The sequence below is a fragment of the Equus quagga genome, chromosome 11, assembly GCF_021613505.1.
Source record: "Equus quagga isolate Etosha38 chromosome 11, UCLA_HA_Equagga_1.0, whole genome shotgun sequence".
Classification (NCBI taxonomy): domain Eukaryota; kingdom Metazoa; phylum Chordata; class Mammalia; order Perissodactyla; family Equidae; genus Equus; species Equus quagga.
The window spans coordinates 79,340,394-79,366,623 of NC_060277.1; the positions used below are offsets into that span (position 1 = coordinate 79,340,394).

The following is a 26,230-nucleotide window of genomic DNA, read 5'->3' on the forward strand; positions in this document are numbered from 1 at the left end:
TAAAAGCCTCTCAAACCTGGACTCAGGGCCTGCCTGTTCCCAAGTGAATAGAATTAATACTGCTTCAAGGCAGGCTTACGCAAGGAGTTGTCTAGTCACCTGCATTGTGTTGCTGGGGGCACATGACCCAGGTGTTGTCCAGATGGAGGCCCCGCCCCTCGGTCCTGATGAGCAGAGGGCCTCTGAAGTCTCCCACAGCCTGAGAGCCAGGAAGGAGGCTCAGGGATCCAACCCCAAGCCGCCCTTGCATTAGCCCCTGAACCCCTCTCACCAACAGGGTGAGTGCCGGTGCGGCTGCGTAGTGCTCGGCACTTCGGCGCTCAGAACAGTAACTGCTTTTGTTACTTGGATGTCCAAACATCACGAACCAAGTGGCTTTGGCAGCTGGGAACTTTCTGCTTGTCCCTTATGTTGCTGGGCTACAGTCAGCCCAAGCTGAAATAGGAATAACATTTTGAGGTGAGTGGGGTCAGGGTAGCCTTTGTTGAGGTTCAGGGTCAAAGATAAGAAGAGAGGCCTTACTGAGATCTAATTGGGTTCGGCAGCTAAGAATGTCAGTTTGGGCCAAGAAAATACTTAGGGCAGAGGCTCTTAACTCTTGGGTGCACATTAATATCACCTGAGAGCTTTCAAAAAAGGCTGATGATTCTACTCGGCCACTCTGGGCTGGGGTCCCCTGGAATCTGCATTTAACCTCCCCAGGTGTTTCTAATGTGCCGCTGGGGCTGAGAATCATGCCAGAGGTCGAGAGACTCACCTGTTTGCTGCTGCTTCTACAGTGATGCTCATGTTCTCGTGGCGGTTGGAAAACGGTGAAGCACTTCCACGCACGCAATACCTGCCCATTTTGTGAATTGAGCATTATCCTTATTTTCCAGGTGAGATGTGGCAGAGCCGCGTCTCCTGACTCCCTGTCTGTGTCCTTAACACCACACTGCAGCTTCCCCCATCGGTCACCGAAGGTTCTCTAGTGCGGCCTCACCTCCCTCTGCTCTTGGCCACCAGGCCAACAGCCAACCTTGCTCAGCCCCCAAGACGGTGGTATGTTCAATCTCGAAAAGCAGGGCACACCTTCCCAGAGTTCCACCTGAGATTGCACAGTCCTGCTCTGCCCCCAGAATGGTGACTAGGAAATACTGAGATCTCAGGTACGTTGTATCTGAGGCTAGAAAACAGCTGAGGACTCCCAGGTTTGAGCCTTCCTACTCCCACCTCATGCATTGATGCTTTTTCTGATTTTGCTGGGACCCAGATTTCTTTTCCCTGCCACCCCCAGCTCCAGGAGGCAAGAGCCTGTTTATTTTAATACCTGGTGTGGCACTTGGGAAAGATCACACCTCCCCCGTTGTTACCCATTTCTATCTCCTCAACACTAATCCTAGAATCCCAACCAACCCCCAGACATGTTATTAGCAACTAGGATGTTTCTTGAAAAGTTTCTGAGTTGGCTCCAAACTTGCCATCTCGGTTTCTCATTTAGGTTTTGCCCTGCTGTTCTTGATGCTGCCAACAAGGGGAAGGCCAGTTTGGGGGTTGATTCAACCCAGATGGACTTAAATTCCAGAAGTATCCTGCTGAGACAGGACTGCCCCAAAGCTTGGGACTGAGAGAACTCTCACCGTCTGCTCCCACTAGGCTCAGCGTGGGGGGGGGGGGGGGGGGGGGGGGGGCTCCGGAGGATGATGTTCAAATCCAGCCTCGGGCTTTCCCTCCCTTATTTCTCTAACTCTCCACTTAGGGTCAGAGGCTCCAGGATCTGGCCAAACAGCCTCTGAGAGCTAGGCGGGGTCCTCAACTGTGATGGAGCTGAAGTGGACTAAGCAGGTTCTGGTCTTTGTCCCTTCTGTCCCATTCTGTGTCTAGGCCTCAGATGCTGCGGGTGGGCCCACGCGGCCGCAGCCGTCAGGCGTTCTCAGCTCAACCGGAGCCATACCAGGCTCAAGGTTGGGCAGACCCAAGGACAGGCCCTCTCACCTTCTCACCAAGGTAATCCTAATGATGGAGGAGAGTGCACAGGCCCCTGGGGTGCACATTCTTAGCCCAAAGTGACTCTCAGCAAACCAAAAAGACAAACCTTAAATTCAGCCAATTTTTGCATTTTACATTAATACTATGGCCGTTTGTGTTTTATATAAAAAGAATGCTTCAAATGACCTACTGCTGAAGGCCAGTATGAGGCCCCATAATCAACGTGTGGCTTTGTGTTCCCCTAGTAGGGCTAAGTTGAGAAGATTCCGAGAAGGTTGGCCCCAAGGTCGGAGTGTGAGCATCGCAGGATTTCTTATTTCTAGTCCAGCTTGGGCTGAAATAGAACCAGGATGGAGGGTTGTGGCCAGGGGGACAGATAGTGCCCTGGACTATTTAATCAAGTTAGGAGGCTCTCGTCGACTCCGTGGTGATCCCACAGGGCCAGTAAATGTGATTTCTCCTCCCAAAATTGGCGCTCCAGGAGCAGCCCTATCCTTCTCAGCCCTGGATTTGCTTCTAGCGGCTGCCCTGGCCCTTCTCCTCATACCCCCTCCCCAACCCCCCGGGAGCTCCCCCAGAATAAATGGAAACCCTTTCCCAAGGTGGTGTTCAAACTCCTCTAGGAATGGCTGTGTGTCTCTAAAAGAGGCCAGAAAAAATAAAGGCCACACAGTGAGACTGATGACATGCCAGACACTGCGTTATAGACTTCACACTCCATGGCTCATTTATGCTGTGGGGAAAACGGATCACATCTTCATTTTACAAACAAGGCAGTAGAGTTCGGAGAGTTCAAGTGACTTGCCTTCAGTCACATAGTAAGTGGTGGGGCCAGGATTTAAATCCAGATTGTCCGATTCTGAAGCCCAGCTCATAACCACTGTGCTTTCTGTCTGGACAGGAGAGGGAGTGGGCACCATTGGGAAGGTGCCCAAAATGCAGAGCCCAAAGGGAGGAGGAAAACGGTTCTGTGAGGAAGCTGGAGCCCATGGGTACCAGAAAGTCGGGCCGGGCCGGGGGTAGGGGGGGAGATGCTGGGTCCCAGGGGTAAAAACACAGAGATCTTTCAGGACTTCCCCCTCCGCTTCCTCCCCCGTGCCTTGCAGGAGTCTAAAATGTGACTCTGACCAGCTTGCGGCCCTGCTTCAACACCCTGCAATGCCTTCCCAACCACCCAGGCCCAGGTCCAAACTCCTCCCCTGGCAATCAAGGCCTTTGTGCCCTCTTCTAGACCAACCTTGCGGCCTCCGTCTCACTATGCTTCCGGCCCCCTGGGTGCCTGTGTGGTTCCTGGACTCACTTCTCAAACCACCGTCCTTGCTCCCCGCTTCTCTCACCTTCAGGCCCTCCTCTCCCGCAACCTCCCCGACCCTGGCACCCCAAATCCACTCTTTCAAGGCGCCTTCCTTGACAGTTGCCTCCTCTGAAGCCTGCACTGATTCTCTCAATCACCGGTCACTGCCCCTGCCCTCCCCCAGAACCTTGGCTTTGCCACACAGCACATGAGCGCTGCGTGTCTGCTTCTGGTCTCCCCACAGGACTGTGAGCACCCCTGTCCGTGGCTGCCCGGCTCGGGACTCCCAATCTTTGTGTCTCACATTTTGCACTTCAGTAAGACAAGTTACACAGTCTCTCTCAGCCTCCGCTATCTCACCTGGAAAACGGGGTAATTCTACCTTATAGAATTGTTGTGAGGCTTAAGTCTGAGGATGCAGGCAGAGCTCCGCACACTCACACTGTGCGGCACATAGTACACGCTCAATGAATGTCAGCTACTGATGATGGATGAGGCGAATGACGATTGTTTTAGCTTAAGTACATGGGTGAGTCTGCCCTCACCCCTGACAAATGCTGGTAGCTCCCCGTTTGGAGAGGAGCCGTCTGGGGAGCAGTAGTTTTAGGGTGTGGAGGTCATTGGTTGGCAGGAGAGAAGCCTTGCTTTGCGTGAGCCTGGTGCACTTTTCTTTCACTGCTGCCTGCAGTTCACCCTTTGCTCAGTCCTCCAGCGGAGTGGAGAAGAGTCTGGAGGCCGTCTCGGGCACACAGTGCGGGGCACACAGTGGGCACCCGTCAGTAACTGATCGACTGGACTGCGAGGGTCAGAAGAAAGACCTAGAGAGGGAACCCCGGGTGTATGTGTGTATGTGTGTGGGGGGATAGGGAGTGAAGCAAAAGGCTTTAGGGCCTCTCTGGTCCCTTTCTTTCCCCCCTCCCCCCTCCAGGTTAGAGCTAAAAATATCGCAGGGAGAGTCGGGAGCGGGGTGAAGGTCAAGGCTAGGGATTAAAGAATTCGCCAAGGGCCGCCCCAGAGAATCCGTCAGGCTCAGGGACCCAGCGGAACGCCGCCCGCCCCCCTCGCCCCGCGCCCCCCCCCCCCCCCCCCCCCCAGCCCCCCCCCCCCGGCCCCCCCCCCCCCCCCCCCCGCGCCCCGCGCGAGCGGGCGGCGCGCTCCGGAGGGAGAGCAGCCCGAGGCTCCTGCCCCCTCGGCCGGCCGCCCGCACGCCCCCCCGCGCCCGCCTCGGAGCCCGCCCCGACTGCGCCGCCAGGGGCGCCCCCACCTCCCTCCCCCCGGGCCGGGGAGCCGGGGGGCAGCGCCGGAGCCCGGGGGGAGCGCGGCCCCGCCAGCCGGCCGGCCAGGGCAGGGGGCAGCGAGGACGGCGCCGGGTAAGCGCGGGAGGAGGGGGAGCGGGCGGGCACGGCGGGCAGGTCGGGCCGGGGGCGGCCGGGACGTGGGGGCCGGGGCGGGGAGGGAGGAGGGGGCCGGCGGGCTGGCGGAGAAGCGGCGCGGGGCGGCCACGTGAGAGCTGGAGCGGGGGTGGGGGAGGGGGGGTGGCTGCAAGGTGCTGGAGGCAGAGAGCAGGCTGGGCTCCGGCATCCCCCCAAGTCCTGCCGATCAGGTCATGGGGGCCCCCGACGCCCCCGCCCACCCACTCCCCCATGAACGTGTGCAGACAAACAGCGGGCAGACGTGTGACTAGGCCCACGGGACCACAAAGCTCGGGCCGTCAGGCTGGGGCAGGGACTCAAGTGTCCAGGCCGATGGGAGGGGACAAGAAGCAGACTCTGGCCCCTGTGTGTGTCCCAGGTCTCTTGCCGGGCGCTGTCTGCAGACTCACTGCAGAGCGCAGGCCTTGGGGAGGGAGCGCTGAGGGGCTGAGCCCTGCTTCCCCTGACAGCCCCCTTCCACCCCCACCCAGCCCGGGATGTTGGATGAATAGACACTTAGACCCGGGACCCCTGCCTGGGAAGAGGGAGGGGCCACCATGCACCTCTGAGTCAGGGAGAGAGCCACACTTGGGCCTGGTGAGTTCCAAGAGGCTGGCCCCAGCCTAGGGGCCTCTCTTGCACCCCTCCCTGGCTGCAGCACTGTGCCCCGCTTTTATTTCCCTGCTATTCCCCAGAAAGGACTGGTTACTGGACAGGAGTGTGGTGTCCAGGGTAGTCTGCAGGTAGGGTACATCCTAGATGCCTCTAAGTTGCCACACCCAGAGAGGTGGAGGGGACTCTTCCTGCATTCCTTGCCCTCTCTTCCTCCCCTAGGATGCCCCCTCCCCACTGCTTGTGCCGGTTATGTAATTAACCCAGCTGAAGCTCTCTGCCAAACTGAGAGTGCCCAGGGGTGCCTGAGGGCCGAGGGCCTGGAGGGATTCGTGGGGAGGAGGGACTGGTACTTCCTCCAGTTGGGAGCCTATATAAGTGGATAAGCACCTGTTGGGGAAAAGGATGCTGCATGGGGCAGGAAGGAGACCAGGGTCCTGTCTTAGTTGATAGTTCAACTGGCTATGTGGTCTTCACTTCCCTAAGTCTCTGGTTTTTTGTTTTTATTTTTGTTTTTGCCTTCAGTAAAGTGGGGAGAAGACACACACACACTCTCACACTCACACTCACACACTCTCACACTCTCACTCTCACTCTCACACTACATGTATGTGAGCAACAGTGGATAGTAACCCATCCTGGGATTGCTAGGAGGTTCCATTGAGATGGTGGAAAACCTTAAATGAATGAAGGACCCCTGTGCATATCAGTGGCCACTGTTTATTGAACACCTACTCTGGGCCAGGCACCAGGCTTTCCATGCACGACCTCACAACACCCTATGAAGTTTCTTGCTCGGAGTTACACATTAGGGGAGTGGTAGGCTGGGCCTCAAACCCTGGTGGGTCTCCTTCCAAATCCTCCCCTTTATTTACTGTGCTGTATGCACACATACCTAGTGGATTGAGTCCCCTGGAGCGGGACAGAATGAGGGGCATTCAGCTGTGAACTGTGCTTATATGGAGAGAGCACGCATCCACAGAGTGCTGAAGGGCACGGCCCTGCCGGACCCCAGCCAACCCATCTGCCTGGACCCGTTTAGCGGGCACTGGGGTCACCCTTCCTGGCTATCATCCCCAGACAGCAGGTCTCAGGCACATACCAGTCTCCCCGGTCACTGTCCCCAACAAGGAGAAGGTGCCGAGCTAAGAGATTTCCGTGGGTTATCTCAGAAGTAGGGGCCATTGACCCCACGTTATGTATGTGCAGAGCATGACTCAGATTGGGCAGGTGATTCGCCTACTGACCCACAGCTCAGAAGCATCATAGCATCGTCTAAAGTTGCTGAAACCGAGCAAGCAAGGAGCTGGTGAATCCATAGCGAGGTCCAACCCCGTTGGCCCTTTCCTGGCTGCTAGCACACCTGCTGTGTGCCAGGCCCTCTGAGCTCGGGGTGGGGGCCATGGCTGGAGAATTGGACACAGCTTGGCCTGCAGGCATTCACCAGCTAGAATCCCTAAACTTAGAAGTCCTGCTATGTTGTAGAGAGAAGTGGCTGCCATTTTCGGCTGTGTGACTTTGGGCACACTTCTTACTCTCTCTGAGGTGGGATACCTACCCTCAGGGATAAGTACTCACTAAGGATAACCATGTCGGCATGCCAGCAGTGTAAGGGCCCCACAAGCGATCCCCTTCAGCGCCAAGGCGGTCATCTAATCCAGGGGTTCTCAATTGGGGGCATTGGGAAATGTGAGGGACATTTTTGGTCATCGTAGTGACTGGAGGCTGCTGTTGGCAGGTGCCTCCTGGCCGCCAGGGATATAAAACGCCCTGCGGTGTGCAGGCAGTCCTGCCCAGTAAAGAATTCTCTCTCTGCAAAGTGCCAGGAGGGCCTCCACTGAGACCCACTGGCCTAGACTCAGCCCTGAGCACGAGGAGACCGAGACCCCCAGGAATTGCTGTCTTGTCTCGGGCTCTGTGGGAAAGCTGGGATTTGAAACTAAGTCCAGAGTTCTTGCCATCCTGTTCTGCAGCCTGCCTCAGTGTGGGAGTCAGACCTGGCCAAAAGTCAGGTCATGATACAGGACAAGAAAGATTGATTCCCACTGATGCGATGGCAGGAAAAAATGGAGAAGGAAGGATGGAGAAGTTTTCCATAAATGGGATTGGGTTTCTGGGAAAGAGAAGGCAGTCCAAGCGGCAGTAACAGCTTCAAAGTCTCCGAGGTGGAAAAGTGTAGGACATATTGGGAGGGCAGGGAGGAAGCCAGCCCACCGAGCCCATCTCTTGTCTCTGCAGTCCAGGTGGAGGCCGCAGAGGGCCCAGGGCAAGCAGGGGCAGCAATGGTTGGTCCTGACGGTGGCTGAGCCCCCAGCCCCTGGAATATGCAGCCCGGGGGAGCCCCAGGCAGTGGCGAGGACGCGGTGGCGGAGTGGGGCGGGAGGCATGGTCTCCACCTACCGGGTGGCCGTGCTGGGGGCGCGAGGCGTGGGCAAGAGTGCCATCGTGCGCCAGTTCCTGTACAACGAGTTCAGCGAGGTCTGCGTGCCCACCACCGCCCGCCGCCTCTACCTGCCTGCTGTTGTCATGAACGGCCATGTGCACGACCTCCAGATCCTCGACTTCCCGCCCATCAGCGCCTTCCCTGTCAACACGCTGCAGGTAAGACGGCCCTCGGCGGGCACCTCGGGGGCAGTGGGGTGGCAGGAGTGGCTGGGCTCCAACCTTCTCTAGGCTTTGACCCTATTGCCAGGCCCCTACCGCTGGCTTTGAGAGCTCCACACTGCCCCATCGGCCACCCCGTGTAGAGCTGCACCAGGAATCCTTTCATTTGTGTGCTGGTTTATTCAACAAATATTTGACGCACGTTTAATGTGGGCCAGGCCCTGTGGTGGGCACCGGGGTAGAATGGTGCCCCGAAAAGGTGTGCGGTTTGCTCTCAAGGAACTCTTCGTCTGTGAGAAGACAAGAGGCAGTTATGATATAGTGCAATAAGTGCCATGACTGGGGGAGATGCGGGGAGCTGAGTCGGCACCAAGGGGAAATCTCACCCACCCAGGGGGATGGGGGGAGTCACAAGAGGGGATGTCTCAGCTCATAGCTGAGCAGGTCAGGGGCAGTGGAGAGAAAGGCCCAAACACTAGATGCCTATTCATATTCTGGGCTCTGCCTACCATGGCCTCAGGCCCACATTGGCTGTGGAAGGGACAGCAGAAGAAACAGCCAGGACCTGGGAGAGGTGTGTTCTCACAGACCCCCAACCAGGTCTCTTGCCCAAGGGTCTTTTCTCTGAGGGGCTGCTCTGCCCCCTGCCCTCAGGACTGGCCCTCTGGGCCCCCTGCCTACGGGGGAGTCTTGTTCAGATGCCCCCAGGCCCTGGCTTACTGGGCTCCTTTCCCCAGCCTGCAGGGACCAGGCCCCCCTTCCCTCTCTCTACCTCTGGCTTGAGAGGGGTGGGGTGCAGGGGGACGCTGAGCTCCAAGATGTGTCTGCTCAGCTATGGAAGAAGCCCCTGGCCAGAATGTGCAGCGGTTTCTCCAGGAAGGATAGTGGTGGAGGCCGGGGAGGCAGGGGCCATGTAACTGTGCAGATCCAGCAACCTCTCAAGCGGAGGCTGGGGGCTGGGGAGGGGCTCAGGTTCATCACTGTCTCAGCAATTCGGGGTGGCAGGGCCTTGTGCCAGCCTCAGGGACACTTGTCTCTCCCAACCCTGGTACAGGATGTCAGCACCAAAGACAAAAGCCTGATCTGTGCATCCAGCCCTTGGCAACAGTGAGGTCAGGGCAGTGGATCTGGCATCAGGGCCACCTAGTCCTCTGCAGAGGACTTTAACAGGAGCCTGAGCAGAGTAGGGGCGGGCAGACCTCACTTTACGGCACCTCACAGATACTGCCCGGATCGCGCTTCAGTCCTGCGCCTGGAGCTTTGTTTTGTCACATTTCGTTGTGTACTGATTTTTAATTTTAATTTAATTTCAGTTTTGGAATAGGTAAGACACGATTTAAAAGCCTAAACTTTGTAAAAAGGTACACCCAGAGAAAGCTCCATCCCACCCCTGCCCCCGATTCTTGCCCCACTTTCTACAGCCATTCTCATTGGTTTTCTATTCATACTTCCTTTACACAAATCATTCATTCTTTCTTTACACAAATAAGAAAATGTATTCTTATTCCACTTGTGTTTTGGACTTAACATTATAACCTGGAGATCTTTCCATGTCAGTAGCTAGAAGTCTGTCTTATTCCTTCACGGCCACACTGGATTCCACTGGAGAGAGTCCTATCTTGTTAGACAAGTGGGTTGTTTCCATTCTTTTACTTTTTCAAACAATGCTGCAATGAATAGCCTTGTACGTAGTCTTTTTGACCATGGGGATGTCTATCTGTGAAGTCCCTTCCTAGAAGTGGCTTTGGAGTTTGGAGGGTGTCAGTTTCCCCTCCCCTCCTATGAAGTTGCCCATTTTGTGCTCCTGCGAGGAGAGTACCTGAACACTAGTTTGCCTAACACCTTCCATCAGAGTGTCCTGTCAAACTTGAGGATTTTTGGCAATCTGATCAATGAGATATGATGGCAGCAGTGTGGTTTTTATTTGCATCTCTGATTACTAGTGAAGTGGAGCATCTTTTCATATGTTTCAGGGCCTTTGCATTTCTTTTTCTGCCACGTGTTTGTGCCCTTTGCCCATCATTCTAGTGGATTATTGGTCTTCCTGATTGACCCTGGGTTTTGGACTTTCCAGGATGCCTAAGACTTCACTCCTGGAGCACAGTTGGAGGACTTTGAGCCGAGAAATACTGAGAGGGGACACTGGAAGCCTCATAGATCAAGTATAAAACCCAAGAATCCTGATGGCCACCATCTGAAGATAAAATGAAAGTCCATTCTCCCCCAATGCCAGATGAGATCCAGCCCAGGAGAGTGGCATTCCCTGGGTCTGAGCCTCAGTTGTTCCTTCTGCAGCCCCTCTCCCATCAGAGAAGGAAGCTGAGGTTAGAGGGTGTATGCAACTCACCAAAGGAATGAGCAGTAAATGCCTGGTTGACACCCAGCTCCTGTGTTCTTAGAACTGGACTCAGTTTCCGTTGCTCCTTCTCTATCTTGACACAGCCCCAAGATGGTCTTTTACAATCTGGAACACTGCATAGAGCTAAGTGGAGGAAAGCTGAGCTTTCTTGCTCCCTCCCTTCAATCAGGGGTGAAGGGACAACCCAGCCAATCAGGAGCCTTCCTCCTCTCCCTTTTAGGAGCCCCCAGGGAAGAGTGGGTGGGAGGCATCCTGGACACCCCCTGTAGGGGTAGCATGTTGGGGGGAGGTGGGGCTGTCACCCCAGAAGGCTGCCAGCTGTTCCCTCTCCCTGGCAGAGAGCTGGAAGAGGGTGGAAGCCTCCCTGCCTGTTTGCCATCCCTCTCACTTCCTGCTGATCCCCACTCCTTATGTGGAATAATGGAGGAACCGAGTACACGTAGGGGTCCCAAGCTTCTAGAGGTCACTGTTTCCAGCAGAATGCAGTCTTCCCGGCCTGAGAAGCCAGTTAATGCCTTCCTACAGTTTTAGATTTGTCCTCAGCATCTTTCCCCTGCACCAAAGTTAAAACTCAGCACAAAGAAAAGATGCCACATCATCTCCCTGGGGAAATCCACTGCAGCAACTTCTAAGCCTTTGAGTTGGGAAGTGCGTTTCTGGAGTCAGAGTTAACTCTCCACCGGTCTTTCCCTGTTTATTCCTTCTCTGAGGTGGAGAACCCGCTGTAGTCCTTTACGCCTGGTCTGTGCCCCACCTCAACTCATAAGCGAGCACAGGAGACATGCCTGCACCTTCTTCTCTTCTTTCGCCTGGGCGCTCAAGGGAGAAGACCTTTGTTCCCCTTGTCCTTGATGGCCTCTGCCTTCCCCAACCTCAGGGACCCCTTCTTTCCCCACACTGGCTGCCTTCCACTGCTCCTGCAATTGCCATCAGCTGGCAAGTTAATTAGCTAATTAATCTCTTAAGGAACCTTCTTTTTAGTGCACTCAGCCTTTCCAGGGGCCTGTTCTTTCCTGAGAATTTGCCACAGGCATTCAAGAGTTCCTTCTCCCTGGAGCTGCCCTAGGGCCCCCATTATGCATCCATTCGCAATCTTTTTCTCCTCAGGCCGCCTTCTCAATCCTGAGGGAAGAGTGGAGCAAGCAGAAGGGGCACATCAGGTAGCAATCTAAGGGCAGCTTCACAGGCAGGAGTTGCATTGATCCCAGCATGGACCAGGTGGGGTTCAGGACCATGGAGAGCTCACCCGCCCAAGTAGTGCAATTAAGGAGCCGACACAGTTGGAGGCGCTGAGTGGGGAGGAGGAAGAGGTATATAAAAACAAGGAAGCCCTGGCTCTGGCCCTCTTGGGAGTTCATAGCAGAAGTGGGTGGCTGGGGATGGAAACAGCTCCAGCCAAGGTATAATAAAAGGTTTCTTAGAACACAGGAGATGAAGGGGGTAGTCCCTTGGTTGCAGGAAGGCTTCTTTGAGATGGAGGAGGCATTTGAATGGAGCCTTGGAAGATAGGATTTCAACAGGTACAGCAACTAGCTCAGGACTTGGCTCTAGAGGCACTTAATAAATGTACTTGAACAAAGGATTGGATGGATGGATGGATGGATTGGAGAACAAAATGGGACAAGGCAGACCTCAGCTCTAGGTGTACACAGAACAGTGCAGTGGCCCTGGAGGTCACGCAGTGTGATCTGCCCTGTCCTGGTTTGAGGATGGGGAAACCACAGCACGAAGCTCCTCCATTCTGCCCTGGGCCTGGCCTCCTGGGGATGGGTGAGTGTGGAAGGCTTGGCGTGCAGTGGCAGGTGAGAGTGCTGTCAGTCTATGGCTGGAGATGGCTGAGGGTTAGGGGAGCCCTCCTGGCTGCTCTGACCTTGGCACTGACTTGGGGGTGTTGCAGGAGTGGGCAGACACCTGCTGCAGGGGCCTCCGAAGCGTCCACGCCTACATCCTGGTCTACGACATCTGCTGCTTTGACAGCTTTGAGTACGTCAAGACCATCCGCCAGCAGATCCTAGAGACGAGGTGAGGGGCCAGCGTACAGTCCATTGCCACCTCAGTGGATGTCCCAATGCTAGCCAACTCCCATGAAAAGGGTGCATTGGGGGGACACAGGTGAAGTGCCCTCTAGTTCCCACATATACCCTCAAACACACACTCATGACATTTTGCTGTCCCCATTTCTGTTAATTCATTTTGGGACCCTTACTATGGGGTGGCTTTTCTAGTGCAGCAGTCAAGAGCAGGGGCTCTGGGAACAAGCCTGCCAGGGCCCCCCTCAGCTGCAAGACAAAGCCAGTTAACGTGTAAGCCTCATGGTCCTCATCTGTAAAATGGGAATAACAATAGTACCCACCTTTTGGATCAGTTGTGCCAGTTAGAGAATATAAAGGACCTCCAGGGCTTAGCGCTGCACCTGGAATAGACGTGTGATGGGGCCATTACTGACCAGGCTCAGCCTGTCCTCATTGAAGGTCAGTAGTTGTGAGACCGGTGGAGTTATGAGATTCCCCCCTCGCCCCGCAGGGTGATCGGCACCTCTGAGACGCCCATCATCATCGTGGGCAACAAGCGGGACCTGCAGCGCGGACGCGTGATCCCGCGCTGGAACGTGTCACACCTGGTGCGCAAGACCTGGAAGTGCGGCTACGTGGAGTGCTCGGCCAAGTACAACTGGCACATCCTGCTGCTCTTCAGCGAGCTGCTCAAGAGCGTGGGCTGTGCCCGCTGCAAGCACGTGCACGCCGCCCTGCGCTTCCAGGGCGCGCTGCGCCGCAACCGCTGCGCCATCATGTGACGCCGCGCCCGCCCCAAGGGTGTCCGCGGGCTGCAGCCCCGACGGGCCCGGGCGGCTTCCCCACGGGACTGCGGGGCTTGAGCCGGGAGCGGGCGAGAATAGAACTCTGACGGTCCGGGCCTGAAACGCCCCTGCAGCCACGCACTTCCCCGCGAGAGGCAGAGGGCGAGAGGGAGCCTCCCCATAGCCGCCCGGTCCTCCCCTCTCTCCCGCGTTTGTCTTACTGGGACGCCGCCTTTAGTGCTGTAGTTAGTGCAGTACCCGGCCCGGCCCCAAGGGGCGCCACAGCCTGTGGGGATTGGGGGTGAGCGCGAAATGGAGGGTGGGGGTGGGGAGGTGCTCCCTCGGCCGGGCCCCCACCCGTCTTCTCCAGAGAGTGTGTCTGTCATTGCCCCGCGTCGTCTTTTTCCCCGTCCATCTGTTTGCGCGTCCTTAGCTGTCTTATCCACCCTCCTGTCCCCGTTCCTTCCCCCAGCTCCGTTTACAGGGCTCTCATTTCGTCCATCCCCTTGTCGCAGATCCTGGCAGCTTCTTTGTGAGGTCAGCCTTCTGACCTTCAGCACCACTGGCACAGAGCAGAGGGATTCAGGTGGCCCAAGGACACAACCGGGGTCCGAGGGTTGAGGTCCCAGATCAGGCACGGGGAGAAGGCTGAGCTCTCCCCCTTCCAGGGAGACCTCCCCGCCCAGCAGCCCCCAGAGACACAACAACCTACCTTCCAGCCTTAATTCAATGGTCCGTCCCTGCCGGGTGCCCCTCATTCCCTTCCTGACCCCAAGCCAGATCACCCCCTGGGATAAAACTTTTTCTTGATAGACTGTGGAGAGGGAATCCCCCGAAGGATAGATTTATTTCCATGATGCTGGGTTCCAGCCCTCTATCCCCTCCTGCTTTGGGTGGCCTTCCAGACTGTGGGATGTTGGGTTTAGGGGGCTGGTGGTGGGCAGGCTGGTGCCCGGGCGGGGGCGGGCGGAGGGAGAGTCAGGTTGTGCCAGTGAAGACTCTGTCTCCCCATCCCACCTCAATCTGATGCCCCAGACTCTGCCTACCTCGACTCTCAGATTACTCTGATTAATCTGGAGAGGGGCAGAGCCAGCAAGAAATTATGGGGACCCCTGTGCTTGGGGGAGATACACCTGCATCCCCACCCCTAGATGGAGGCCTTCAGGATCTACGCCCCCTTGTCCCAACACCCGTAGCCCTATGCCCTTACTCATTCCACCCCATTTTCTCCGGCTGCCTGGCCGGGTTTCTACCTCTCGTCACCGGAGCTGATCACTGTCAGTTTTGTACCGATTTAGAAATAACAAAAATAATGGAGATACTAGGAGTGGCCTGAGGGATTCCTGGGGGACCTGGGGAGTGGGAGAAGTGGTGCGTGTCCCCTGCCCCCGGCCAAGTTTTCCTTGATGCTGAGCCCTCAACCCTGGTCTGGTGGGAGGATAGCAAGGTCTCTTGTTCGAAGAGGGGCGCACTGAACAACCAGCCTCGACCTAGCCAAGCTGTGGCTGTAGACCGGGAAATCAGGTGGCCCAGAGTGGTGATGGACTTGAGTCTGAGGGAGGGTTGTGGGCGGGGAATTTATCATACAGATCTAGTGTAAGAGGGAATCTGCCATTCTTTCTGCTTCCCCAGCTAATTCCCCCTCCACCCACCGGGGTAGCACAGCCCTACAGTGACTGCCCAGACCTTGGGCCGCCCAGTATTCCTGGGTTATAGTCCCTGCTGTGCTGCATGACTTTGGGCAAGTGGCCTACCCTCTCTGAGCCTCCCTCTGAAATAGAGGAGGTGGCTCCCCTTCCCCACACCTTGGAGTGGCTGGGAGGGTAAGGAAGAGGGCCTGCCCCATTTTTCCCCTGCATCCCTGCCCCTGGTTCACCAGGGGCATGGGGTGAGGGATGGCAGCATCTCACCTGCCCTGTCACCGTCGCCGCCAGCTCTGAGGCACCTGAGGTGGGGGTGGGGGACCCAGGCCTCTGGCTGCCCCTGTGGGAGCCATTGGAATGTATCGCCTGACTGCCCCCCCCCCCCGACTCCTTCCGCTTCACCCCAGGTCTTTGATTTCGATTCCCTCCATTCTGAGTCTCTGTCCTTCTCCCTGCCCTCCCCCCAGGGTTTCCCACCACAGGGTCTGGAAGTGTGTGTGTGACACCCATTGCGCTGTGATTGGAAGTCAGATTAAAAATCAGGGAGTGTTTTCCCTCGTTTCTGTACCAAGGTGTCGGCTCTGTTCCTGATGGTGAAGGGAAGGCCTGCCTGCTGAGCTCTACCATGGAGGGAAGGAGAAGGTGGTGGGGTGGCCCCGAGACCCAAGGTCCAGCTGAACCAGGAGAACTGATGGGAAGAGTTTGGGATTCATCTCTTCTCCACCTACCCTTGAACCCTCCAACTCTTCAAAACCATCCAGGGGGGAAGTGTTTCGTCTCCTCCTGCCACTCTATCCAGAAAGTTTTCGTACCTGGACTCAATCCTGGTTTCTGCTTCTGTGTCTTCGTCCCGCTTGCCGCCGAGCCTCTGTGGCCCCCGTCATAACTTCGTGGGTGTAGATGTGTTAAGAACACTCAACCATCCCTCTTGGCTCTGAGTGATCTCGGTTCCCAAATTCCAGAGCAAAGCTTTGACGTCCTGCGCGTGTCGGGTGGCCCTTGTCTCTGTCCATGGTGCTGACGCACCAGCTGCTTCCAGGAGAGATCGGCCGTCTGGCAAGGTTGGCTGAGCCTCAAGAAAGGAAGCCTCTCTCACCCCCAGCCCCCTCCCCTGCCCCCTCCAGTGGGAGAACATTTGAGGCTACACCTTCGTGCACCACCACAGCCTTAGAGTGAGGGACTCAAAAGCTGGGGACTCAAGGACAGACCCACACATGTTTAATAACTTATGAGTTGTGGAAATGGTGGACATGGCCAGAGGTCAGAGGAAAGGAGTCTGGAGAGCTGTTCTGGGGAGGGCAGTAAGGTACAGGATGGCCCCACCGCCCCTAGCCTAACTCTGGAGTCGGAGTGGGAGTGATGGGCTGGCCCTTTGTTCAACTGAGCGGATTGAGTCTGTATTTGTCATCCCACCTCTCCTGGCCAAGGCCTGTACTGAGGTGAGGCACTTTCCCTTCCACTCCTGCAGCTGGGAATCCAATGGATACATGTGCATTCTTTTCACTTCCCTCCTTCCCAAACCCACAGGTGAGGAGATGAGAAGCCCCTCCTCAGACCCAGGACTCCTCAGGTGGGAGTGGAGCTGGGTCAAGCTGCTGAGGCCCCAGACCCTCCAAAGGCTGGAGGCTACTCTCCAGTGGGGCCACTGGCTCTTTCCCCTCTTTTCCTTCCTCCTCCTTCTCCCCAGCCCTGGCTCCATCCACCAGGGCTGCCTCCCCTCCCTTTCTGCCCAGCCCTGCTCTTGTCAGTCTGCCCCGGGGGGGCACCCTGGCTGGACCCAGGCGGAGGTAGGCCAGTGGCTTGGGGATTCGTGAAGGCTGCTTCTCAGGCCTGTGGTCTCTCCGGGGTGGGATCCTGGGCCTCAGCTTCAGCTTGTAGATGGATGGGACTCTCTGGGGCTTCCGGAGTGTTCTCTTGCCCTTGCCAGGACATGCCTTGGCTTTGTCAGTATTGGGGCCTGAGGGCAAAGGTGTAGGGGCCTCCCTGCTGACAGACACTGTAGGGGCTGAGCAGTTCTGCCCTCCTTGAGCTGGGACCTTCCTCATCCTGGTACCCTTGGAACTCAGGTTTGCCTTAGTCCTGGGCCCACTCTCTTGAGCTCCCAGTTTCCCTTTTGGACTTCCTGGGCCTATGGTAACAGCTGGGTTAGGGGAGCCTAGAGGTGCTGCCTTCCAGGCTCTCAGGTCCACTTTAAGGAGTGGTGGGGGGCCCTGAGCCAGTTCTTGGATGACTTTGTCATAAGGACCCCCAGGTGCAGGCCACCGCCCACCCAGGCTGGGGACATAGACTCCACTACGAGGGATGGCCCCGGACCCTGGCCCCCAGGGGTGGGCACCCCCCACCTCTAACAGCTTCATGTTGGCCAAAATCTCCTCCTCCAGGCTGTGATAGATGCCTTGCTCCTTGCTCCCGCCCAGGGGCAGGGGTGTGTACTGCCCTTCCTGCCCCTGTGGGCCCAGGCCCTGCAGCTCTGGAGACCCTGCTGTCACTGGGATGTCTGGCTTCTGGTCCCCTTGCCTCTCTTCCACAGAGCAGTCCCCATGTCTGGGCCCAGCCAGGTGCCCAGTGACGGCCCTTAATGGGATAGGGTTTCTCCCCACTTCTGTCGTGGAACCTCCATTTGCAGTACCTGGAAAGCTTCTTCCTGGAGTTGGGGGGCGGGCAGGGGGCAGCCAGATGGGGATCTTGCTGGGTCCTTTAACAGGGGATGGAGAACAGGCAGATGCTGGCTCTCTGAGCTGGGAGGAAGCACCCTCGGCTTCACCCCGGGGTGGTTGCCTGGGGCCCATGGGCTTAGCAGGGCTGGAGTAACGAGGCAGGGGAGATGGTGCTCTTGCTGGTGTCCCTTTGGCGGTGGCCTCAGGGGCTTGGAGTCTCTGGGGGGTGGGGGCTCTGGCATGGGTTCCCCAGTTATCTGTCTCCTCATGAACCCAAGATGTGGGAGTCCTTCCCCTGAGGAGTTCTGGTGGGTCTCTGTCCCCCCTTTTCCCCGAGGAGGTGCACCGTGGGTCTCGGGTCCTGTGGGTGGGTGAGGATTGGGGGCTGGGTGGGCTGTCCCCAGCTGGCAGCTGCCTCCAAGATGGGGTCAATGACTTCTCCTGGCACCTGAAAGGGAGAATCATAAGGCCAGCAGGGTCATCTGATCCAGACCCCTGGCTCTGGGGAGGGATGGCCTTTCTCCGGCCAGAACTCAGGGGGCCAGACTTCACGTTGCATGAAACAGATGCTCCCTCTCCCCCTGTGCCTACCCGAGAGTCCTCCTTATGGCAGACACTGTTTAAGTCTGTGCTCCCTCATCCCCTGTGTAGCAGATTGAAAGAAGCCTGGTGCAGACCCTGGGTTACTTCAGATCCCACAGCTAGAGGCCACCAGTCTTGGGTGGCAGATGAGTCTTAGTGTCTGCTCGGACCTTGAGTAGGTCTGTTCCCTTTATGGGCTTCAGCCTCCTCATCTGTGAAATGGGAGGGCATATGAAGTAACTAGGTGATCCCAAGGGTACTGGATGCTTTTCTGGTTCTGAACACCTGAGGTCACACTCGCTTTGGCAGCACATAGACTAAAATTGAAACAGCTGAGCTCTTTTTGGGGCTCCCTTTATCTTGGGATGAGGTGGCCTCTGAGAATGTGGACTTCAAAGCAGAAAGAAGCCCTGCCCCGTCCCTCCCCTGTACCTCAGGAATGATGCTGTCTCTCTGAGGACCCCTGCCCCTGCTCCTCCGTCACTGCGGGGGCTGGGGGAGGATGAGACGGGGGGCCTCAGCTTTCGGCCTGAAGACGTGTATGTCTTCCAGTCCACAGAGGGCAGTGGGCTCTGGGAGCGGCTGATGGTCATCGTAGGCTGTCGCTTGGAGGGTTCATCCTGTACCCTCACTTCGTGCTGCACCGGTGGAATGGGGGGCTTCAGGAAGCTGCCTGGCTTGTGTGCTAGCAACACAACCCCACAGAGAGAGGAGAGGAGAAAGCGTTAAATTCCTGCTGATGGGGCGCGCTGTTCCCCTCCCCCAGCTGCCCCACGCTGCACATCCCACATTAGAGACAGCGGGACCTAGGGTGACAGCGCCAGTGCCAGAATTTCCATAGAGGGGTTTAGGGTATGAAGCCTGGTGAGGGGGCCCAGCTGGGGGACTTGTTTACAGCTGCGTTTGTGTTGAAAGTCCACATCTTTGACTTAGATCGCAGGCTTCATTGGGGTGGCTTGAAGTGCTCGTGGATATTGTGGGAGCGCTAAAGACCCAAGTCGTGCTTGGTGCCACCACTGTGGACATCAGAGCTAGACCTACGCCCTGTCAAGACGCTGCGGATTCTTTGTGTGTTTGGCGCCATCTTGTGGCTAAAATTGGTATTGCACTATGGCCGCTCAGCTTTCCTCCTAGGGCTGAGAGGGCACCACACCTGTAACCTTCTGTAGTCTCTTCCTTTCCTCCATCCCTGCACACCTCTTGCCCCTGTAGATCAGACCTACCTCCCGCCTCTGCTTCTGGCCTCCCGACCCAGAGCCACAGGCAGGGGACTCTCAAGGGACTCACAGAGGGATGTGCACCGGCAGGGGTCATGTTTGTCCAGATAATGGCTGAGTGTGTCCCAGCCGCCCCCCACACGCACCATCACGTGGTTCCGGAGGATCTGCAAGGGGCAAAGGTGAGGTGGAGGGCATCCCCTCTTCCTGGACCAGCCTGCAGGCTTCCAGCACGCACTCTCATCCATGTAGACATGCACACGCAAGTACCCCCTGCACACGTGTGTGGTTAGGAGTGTGCATATTTTGCAGCCTGGGTCTCCTCCATGACTGGCATCGGATAACACGTGTTTTTAAGGGTGGAGGCCAGGCTGGCAAACAGAAAGTTGCCCCACAGCGAGCTAAGGGATTTCACAAGCATTGTAGGCTGGCCCCAGCACTCTCTTCTCTCCCTTCACCGTGAAGGGGTCTGCCCCTACCCGTGCTTGTATCAGAAGCAGGGCCCTGGCTTTGCTCTGTCACATGTGTGTCAAAGAATCCGTGGGAATCTCAGCCCTGCTCCACTCTGCATCACACCGTCTCTCCAGGCTTCCATTTCCTCAGCTGAAAAGTGGGGCCCCGAATCCTACCTCCTTCACAGGGCCATTGGCTCAGAGGCTGGGTGAGGGCCCAGGAAGCTGGCTCTGCCCCCAGGTGTGGCCTGCATCCAAGGAAAGTGCTTGGCCACACCCTTGGGTACAGACCATCCCTGGTGAGGCACGGCCAGGTATGGGGGGTGGTGGGGGTAGTGGGAAGCACATTTCAGACTCAAACTACTGCTCGTTCTGCAGAAGGTACCAAGCCAGGCATGTGCTGCGTGGACTGTGGAGTCCTGAGCCTGGGCCGCACACTGAACACAGACCTGGGTTCTCAGGCCCCTTGCTCTGACCAAGCCTGTGGGAGGAGTGGAGGTGATGGAAATTGGGGGTACCCTTCATACCCCACTTCTGCCTGGGGACACCCTCTAGACTAGGCTCAGGTGGAGGAAATTGGGGGGCGGGTTCTGGCTGCTCTAATGGGAAGAAAGAATAGCTTGCCAACTTTGCCAGGAATCTTCTGGAATTCTCCAAGGGAAAGAAAGAAAGTCCCAAGGCCTGGTAAGTTGGGGTGAATGGTGGCTTCCTGTCCTTGCTCTCAGGCCTGGGCAGGCTCCCATAGAAGGAAACCCTATTTTGCTGAGCCTGTGGTCAGCTGGCCCTTCCACCCTTGCCCTGGGACTTACCCTGATGAAGATGAGGGTGTTGGAGTCCCCCACGCGGTACTTTCCCTCGGACACTTTGACCATGGAGAACTGAACCGGGCATGTGCAGTGGCTCACGAGGCTCTGAACCTGAGGGCAGTGGGCAATGGGCTCAGCCCTCCCCTCCGCCCAGGTGCCCAGGCTCCCCCGCCACGGGGTCAAGCCCAATGGAGGGCCTGTGTGCCCCCAGAGCCAGCTAGGAGGTATCTGCCGTGGTCAGAGCTGGGGGCTGAGAAGAGAGTAGAGACTTTTAATGACCCAATGAGAACAAGACCTTGAGTGGTCACCTACAGTGTGGGGCCCTCAGTGGTCAGCTGACAGGCAGTGGAATGTAACAGTGAAGGAGGCAGACCTTGGAATCTCACAGGCTTGGGTGGAGCCTTGCCTCCACCACCTCATAGGCCTTGGGCAAGTTAACAAACCTCCCTGAGCCCGAATCGGTGGTTGAAATAGGGTTAATTGCAGTAGCAGCTAACTCCTATGGAGCACCCCCTCTGTGCCAGACATTGTCCCCAGCACTTCATAGCGCTGGCTTGTTTACTATTCACAGCAGCCATAGAAGGTAGGTACTGTTAGTATTTGCAAGTTACAGATAAGGGAACCGAGGCACAGAGAGGTTAAATAATTTGCCCAAAGTCACACAGTCGCGAAGCAGTAGAACTAAGACTTGAACCCGGGCGTTAGTGATGGTGTCACTGTCTGTGTTCTTAGAAACCGTCCCGCAGGTTAAATGAGAGAGGTGTTAGTGTGGATTTATAATAAAATAGTAAAAAGCTGTTTAGCTGCTACTCTGTGTGAGGGGGGGTTGAGGCTCAGACTGGAACATGACTTCCTCAAAGCCACACGGTGAATTAGTGTCAGGGTGGGGCCTGGAGCTCCGAAGGGGGTGCCTCGAAGTGTGCAGGCGGGGCACGGGCGGGAGGCGGGGCAGCGGGAGGCGGGGCAGCGGGAGGCGGGGCAGCGGGAGGCGGGGCAGCGGGAGGCGGGGCAGCGGGAGGCGGGGCAGCGGGAGGCGGGGCAGCGGGAGGCGGGGCCTCGAGGCTGTGTCCAGAGCACCCTCACCAGCTGGTCCAGGTTGCGGAAGTGGCAGGGCCGGCGCACCGGGGGCTCGGGCGGCGGGGGGTCCGGCGCGGGCAGGGCCAGCTCCTGCCGCAGCTGCTCGTCGATCTCCTCCTCCAGCTGCACGAGGGTGGGCGCCGCCACGCCGAAGCGCCAGGCCCGGCGGCCCAGCTCCAGCAGACACAGCAGCACGTTCTTCACGTTCTTGCGCAGCACCAGGTCCTCCGTCTCGAACATCAGCACCTCTGGCAAGGAGGGGGAGAGGGACAAGGAGGGGCAGGCAGCCTCAGCCCACTGCTGACCTCCCCGAGCCGAGCGGAGCCATCCCTGGACAGAGGTGGCAGGCCTGGGGGTGGTTTGGGTCTCAGGTTCTTGAAGGCAAGCCAGCGCCCAGGAGAGGTCTGGGCAGAATTGCTCAGGCACTGAGTGCAGACAGGGTGGCCCTTCCAACAGGAGAGGTTGGGCGTGGGGAGAGGTGACACAGTCAAGCAGGGGGACCTGGAGCCTGGCGTGGGGACCACGCCAGAGAAGGGTTAACCGGCCTTGCTCTTCTCCCCACTCCGTTTGCCAGGATGGTCCAGGAGCAAGAAGCAGTTTATCTTACTTCCCGCCCACTCCGCTCACCTCCAGTATCCACCAGGCATCTCAGACTCAACCCCCAGCCCAGGATCCCCGTGCAGGATTGAGTTCCGGCTCTGGAGCCCAGCTGCCAGCGCTGGAATCCAGACTCTCCCACCCACCAGCTGTGTGACCTTGGGCTCGTCTCTGAGCCTCAGTCTCCTCTTCTGTAGAATGGGGAGGTAGTGTCTATGTCCTGGAGGTGTGGTGGGGATAGCTGTTAAGTGTTTGCAGACAAAGTGTGGCACGTGGTAAGGGCGCAATAAAACACCAGCTTTCATCAGCCCTCCCGTCCTGCTCCTCACTGCCTTGCCACCAGCCAGTAGCCCAGCCAGATCGTTCCCTCTGCCTCACCCCACTGCTCTTGCCTGGAGGATGGCGCGACATCCAGCTTCATCCCACTGCTGGGTCTAAGGCCAAGGAGATTAGGGATCCTGACATGTCACCTCACTGTCTCACAAGCCCCAGCACGACTGGCCCTCCCTAACGTCCACTTGCCTCCTCCTTATCCTCTCCCCAGCCCTCCCTGGTGGTGCCCTCACCCACCCCAGCTCCTCCCAGTCATTCAAACACAGCGCCTTCTGGAGACCTTTGCCCCTGCTGTCCCCCACCTAGAATCCCCTTTCCCCCAAACTTCTCTTTGTTCCTCAAGACTCAGCCCAGACCTCCTTCCTCTCTGCGGCCTGTCTTGCCCCACCTTTCCACCTCATCAGGTCGCTGTTTCCTGCCTGGTCCCCAGCACGTGCACATCTACTTGGAGCTTTTATCACATTGGGCTGTAACTTATGTATCTGCTCGTCTGTCTTTGTCCACCATGAACTCCTTGGTCTCATTATTTCCTGGTGCCCAGCATGGTGCTCAACACAAAGGAGAGGGACGCTCAATGTATCTTTGTTGAATGAATGAATCATTCAATGAACACATTTGTTTATTGAAAATTTACTATGAGATGGGGAAACTGAGGCACGGAAAGGGAAGGGATGAGCTGGCCCAAGGCAAATCTGGAAGGAGGGCCCCAGTTCCTGACCCACGATGCAGCCTGGCCTCAGAGAGGAGATGGACGCCCAGCAAGATAAGGGTCGGGGCAGGGGGTCCAGGTGCTTACCTTGGATACCCATCTCCTTGCGACACCACTGGATGAAGTTGGAGATGTTGTCCCGGGCCTGGAAGGTGCCCGGCTGGGCGGCCCCATTGTAGGAGACCCCAGCCTGGGGCAGGGGAATCCTCTGGGCTCGGGCAGGTGCCTCAGCCAGGAAGGCCAGAGCAGCCTCGGTGATGGTGTTGGCGTGCCGGCACAGCACCAGGCCGGTCTCCAGCACCTGCAGGAAGTTGGCCGCGTCGATATCCAGCCCGTAGAGATCCCGAAGCCACTCAGCCAGGTCCTCCTTCATGGCTTCCAGGTACTGCTCGCTGGACTTAAAGGGCCGGATGCTGCGCACGGGAGGCCCCAGGGTCCCAGGCCTCCTCCCATGTACCCCAGGCAGGGACATGGCCTCAGCAGGGGAGGACGTGGGCGCCTCCTCTCTCCCGCTGCTGCGTTTTGCCTCCTGCCCCCTGCTGGGTCTTGGCCAGTTCTCCCTGACTCAGGGGTTCCCCTGCTATCCTCAGACAGCCGGGACTCCGGCCCTGCTACTTGCCGCTGGCTCCAGCCGCCACCAGGCCAGGCCAGGCCCCCGCCCCCCACATTCCTCAGTCCCTGCCTGAACTTTCCCTACTTGGTGGCCCTGCAGAGAGTTCACTCTCCGGCTGCCCAGTCCCCTCAGAGTTCGCCACCTCCCAGGACAGGCGGAGGTGAGGACACTCCTGTGTCTCCCCAGGGCTGGACGGTTCTGGGCTGGCTGCCTCGACTCCCCACCGGCCTGCCAGCCGGCCTCTCCACTCTGCTTTCCCCTCCTCTCCTTGGAGACAGTGACTGCTACAAACACTCCTTGTTAACCCTTCCGGGCAGGCTGGCAGGGCTGCCCTGCAGAGCCCGCCCTGGAGCCGATGGAGCAGAGAAGAGAGGCTGGGGCACTTCTCTCACAGGGCCTGGGGGCTTCTGGGGAATCGGGGAATGCAGGGCCTGGGGGTGCCGTGCCTTGGGGTGCTTAGTGAGCCCTGTAGGATGGGGATGAAACAGAGTGATAGAGTCCAAAGACACGAGTTTAGCCCTGGACCCTTTCCTCAGTCCCTCTGTGACCTTCATAGGCTACCTAGTCTCTCTGTGCCTTAGTTTCCTCAACTGTCAGATGGGAATAAGAATATCTCCCTCTCTGGCGTGTTGTGAAGAATGAAGGAATAACGTACGTGGAAAGCCTCTGACCGTCAGGACACACACGAGCGGGACTGGGTGGGTCCCAGCTCTCACTGACGCTCCCAGCAGCCCTGTCTCTGCCCCAGGAGCCCCACCGTCTCTAGAGAACCTGCTCCATCCCCCACTCAACCCACGTGATTCCTCCAGGGCAGGCTGTCAATCACAGGACCTCACCCCATGGCCACAGCAATGCGTTCATTCAACAGATATTTCTTGAGTTCCTACTATGTGCCAGGCACTATTATAGGCCTGAGGATAGAGCAACAAACGAGGTCCCTGGCTTCATGGAGGCCACTTACATGTCAGGGGGTGATGGAGGACAGATAAATAAATCTGTTGTAAGTCACATGGGGATAAATACCAGGGAGAACAAGAAAGAACTAAAGGAGATGGAGATGCAGATGTGTGTGGAATTTTACATAAGATGGTGAAGGGAGGGGCCGCCCTGGTGGTGCAGCAGTTAGGTGCGAACATTTGGCTTCAGTGGCCCAGGGTTCACCGGTTTGGATCCCGGGTGTGGACATGGCACAGCTTATCAAGCCATGCTGTGGTAGGCATCCCACATATAAAGTAGAGGAAGATGGGCACGGATGTTAGCTCAGGGCCAGTCTTCCTCAGCAAAAAGAGGAGGATTGACAGCAGATGTTAGCCGAGGGCTAATCTTCCTCACACACCCAAAAATGATGGTCAAGGGAGGGCCTCCCTGCTCACTGCTGTGGTGATATCTGAGCAGAGACCTGAGAGAAACGAGGAAGCAAGCCCTGCAGATACCTGGAGGGAGGGTACTTGAGCAGCGGGAACAGCCAATGCAAAAGCCCCAGGCAGAGGCAGGCTTGGCAGGGTCCAGGAATAGCAAAGAGAGTCAGGGTATGAGGTGGAGAGGAAATGGGCTGCTGGATGAGGCAGGGGTCGGCTTTCCCCTTTAGAAGGTAATTTTCTTTCAGGTACCTCCTGAAGGCATCAGAACTATGATTATCATACCCGTTTTATGGATGAGGAGACAAGAAAACAAGCTAGCGGGAGGCCTCAGTCCCTCACTGTGTGGACCCCTCCGCAGGGTCGATCGAGTGTCCTCATGACATGGCAGCTGCCTTTCCCCAGCGTGAGACTCTCCTCAACAGAGAGGGCCAGGCGGGAGCCCCCGTGTCTTTTATTGCTCAGCCTCGGAAGCCACACTCTCATTTCCACGAGGTCCTATAGGTTACTCAGCTCTGCCTGATTTCCTGAGGGAGGGACTACATAAGAGCGTGGCTACCACGAGGCAAGGATCGTGGAGAGCCATCCTCGAAGCTGGTTACCCCAGCACAGAGGAGCTGTTTCTTTTTCTTTCTTGCCTCTAGAATCCTCTTTTGTTCAGATAGTAGGCCTTGAAATTAGGGAAGGTGGGCCCAGCCCCAGAGAGAGAATCACGACGGGTCTCAGGCCATCGTGGCAGAGTTAAAACTGCAGTTCCTGCCGAGGTTCCAAGATACAGCAGGTGCAGCAAACCAGGAAAGGAACACGACCATCTGCAGCAGGTGTTGAGGAGTCATCCGGAAACAGGTCACTTGACTCTCAGACGTCTCTCCCACTAGGGCATACAAGAGTTCGGTTGATGCAGACTGGGAGAGGATTGGTATAGAAGATTTATTTAGGGGCTGGCCCAGTGGCATAGTGGTTAAGTTTGTGCACTCTGCTTCGGTGGCCAGGGGTTTGCAGGTTTCGATCCCACTGCTCATCAAGACATGCTGTGTCAGCATCCCACATACAAAATAGAGGAAGATTTGCACAGGTGTTTGCTCAGGACCAATCTTCTTCACCAAAAAAAAAAAAAAAATTTAGAGAATATTGCATCTG

At 57.1% G+C, this 26,230-nt stretch overlaps 2 protein-coding genes across 2 annotated transcripts; one reads left to right on the top strand and one right to left on the bottom strand.

Moving 5' to 3' along the window:
* The first annotated feature begins 4,398 nt into the window (after nt 1–4,398).
* RASL10B (RAS like family 10 member B) lies at nt 4,399–15,260 on the top strand. The gene is made up of 4 exons (XM_046677875.1): nt 4,399–4,632; nt 7,525–7,887; nt 12,147–12,271; nt 12,773–15,260. Exons 2-4 carry the CDS (start codon nt 7,672–7,674, stop codon nt 13,041–13,043), a joined length of 612 nt encoding a protein of 203 aa, XP_046533831.1. The 5' UTR covers nt 4,399–4,632; nt 7,525–7,671; the 3' UTR covers nt 13,044–15,260.
* Nucleotides 15,261–15,885: 625 nt separating this feature from the next.
* GAS2L2 (growth arrest specific 2 like 2) lies at nt 15,886–23,957 on the bottom strand. Its single transcript, XM_046674752.1, has 6 exons — nt 23,207–23,957; nt 21,487–21,728; nt 20,407–20,514; nt 19,216–19,312; nt 18,361–18,613; nt 15,886–17,794 (listed from the first exon to the last, which is right to left on the bottom strand). Exons 1-6 carry the CDS (start codon nt 23,589–23,591, stop codon nt 16,240–16,242), a joined length of 2,640 nt encoding a protein of 879 aa, XP_046530708.1. The 5' UTR covers nt 23,592–23,957; the 3' UTR covers nt 15,886–16,239.
* Between the last annotated feature and the right edge of the window lie 2,273 nt (nt 23,958–26,230).

What these genes read in the sequence shown, in the direction of transcription:
- RASL10B (XM_046677875.1), top strand. Translation starts at nt 7,672, where the DNA reads ATGGTCTCCACCTACCGGGTGGCCGTGCTGGGGGCGCGAGGCGTGGGC. An exon ending in TCCCTGTCAACACGCTGCAG is followed by an intron (nt 7,888 to 12,146) that starts GTAAGACGGCCC and finishes GGGGTGTTGCAG; the next exon opens with GAGTGGGCAGACACCTGCTG. An exon ending in CAGCAGATCCTAGAGACGAG is followed by an intron (nt 12,272 to 12,772) that starts GTGAGGGGCCAG and finishes CTCGCCCCGCAG; the next exon opens with GGTGATCGGCACCTCTGAGA.
- GAS2L2 (XM_046674752.1), bottom strand. Translation starts at nt 23,591, where the DNA reads ATGTCCCTGCCTGGGGTACATGGGAGGAGGCCTGGGACCCTGGGGCCT. An exon ending in ACACCCTCATCTTCATCAGG is followed by an intron (nt 19,313 to 20,406) that starts GTAAGTCCCAGG and finishes TGCCCCTTGCAG; the next exon opens with ATCCTCCGGAACCACGTGAT. An exon ending in GAGACAGCATCATTCCTGAG is followed by an intron (nt 17,795 to 18,360) that starts GTACAGGGGAGG and finishes TCTCCCTTTCAG; the next exon opens with GTGCCAGGAGAAGTCATTGA.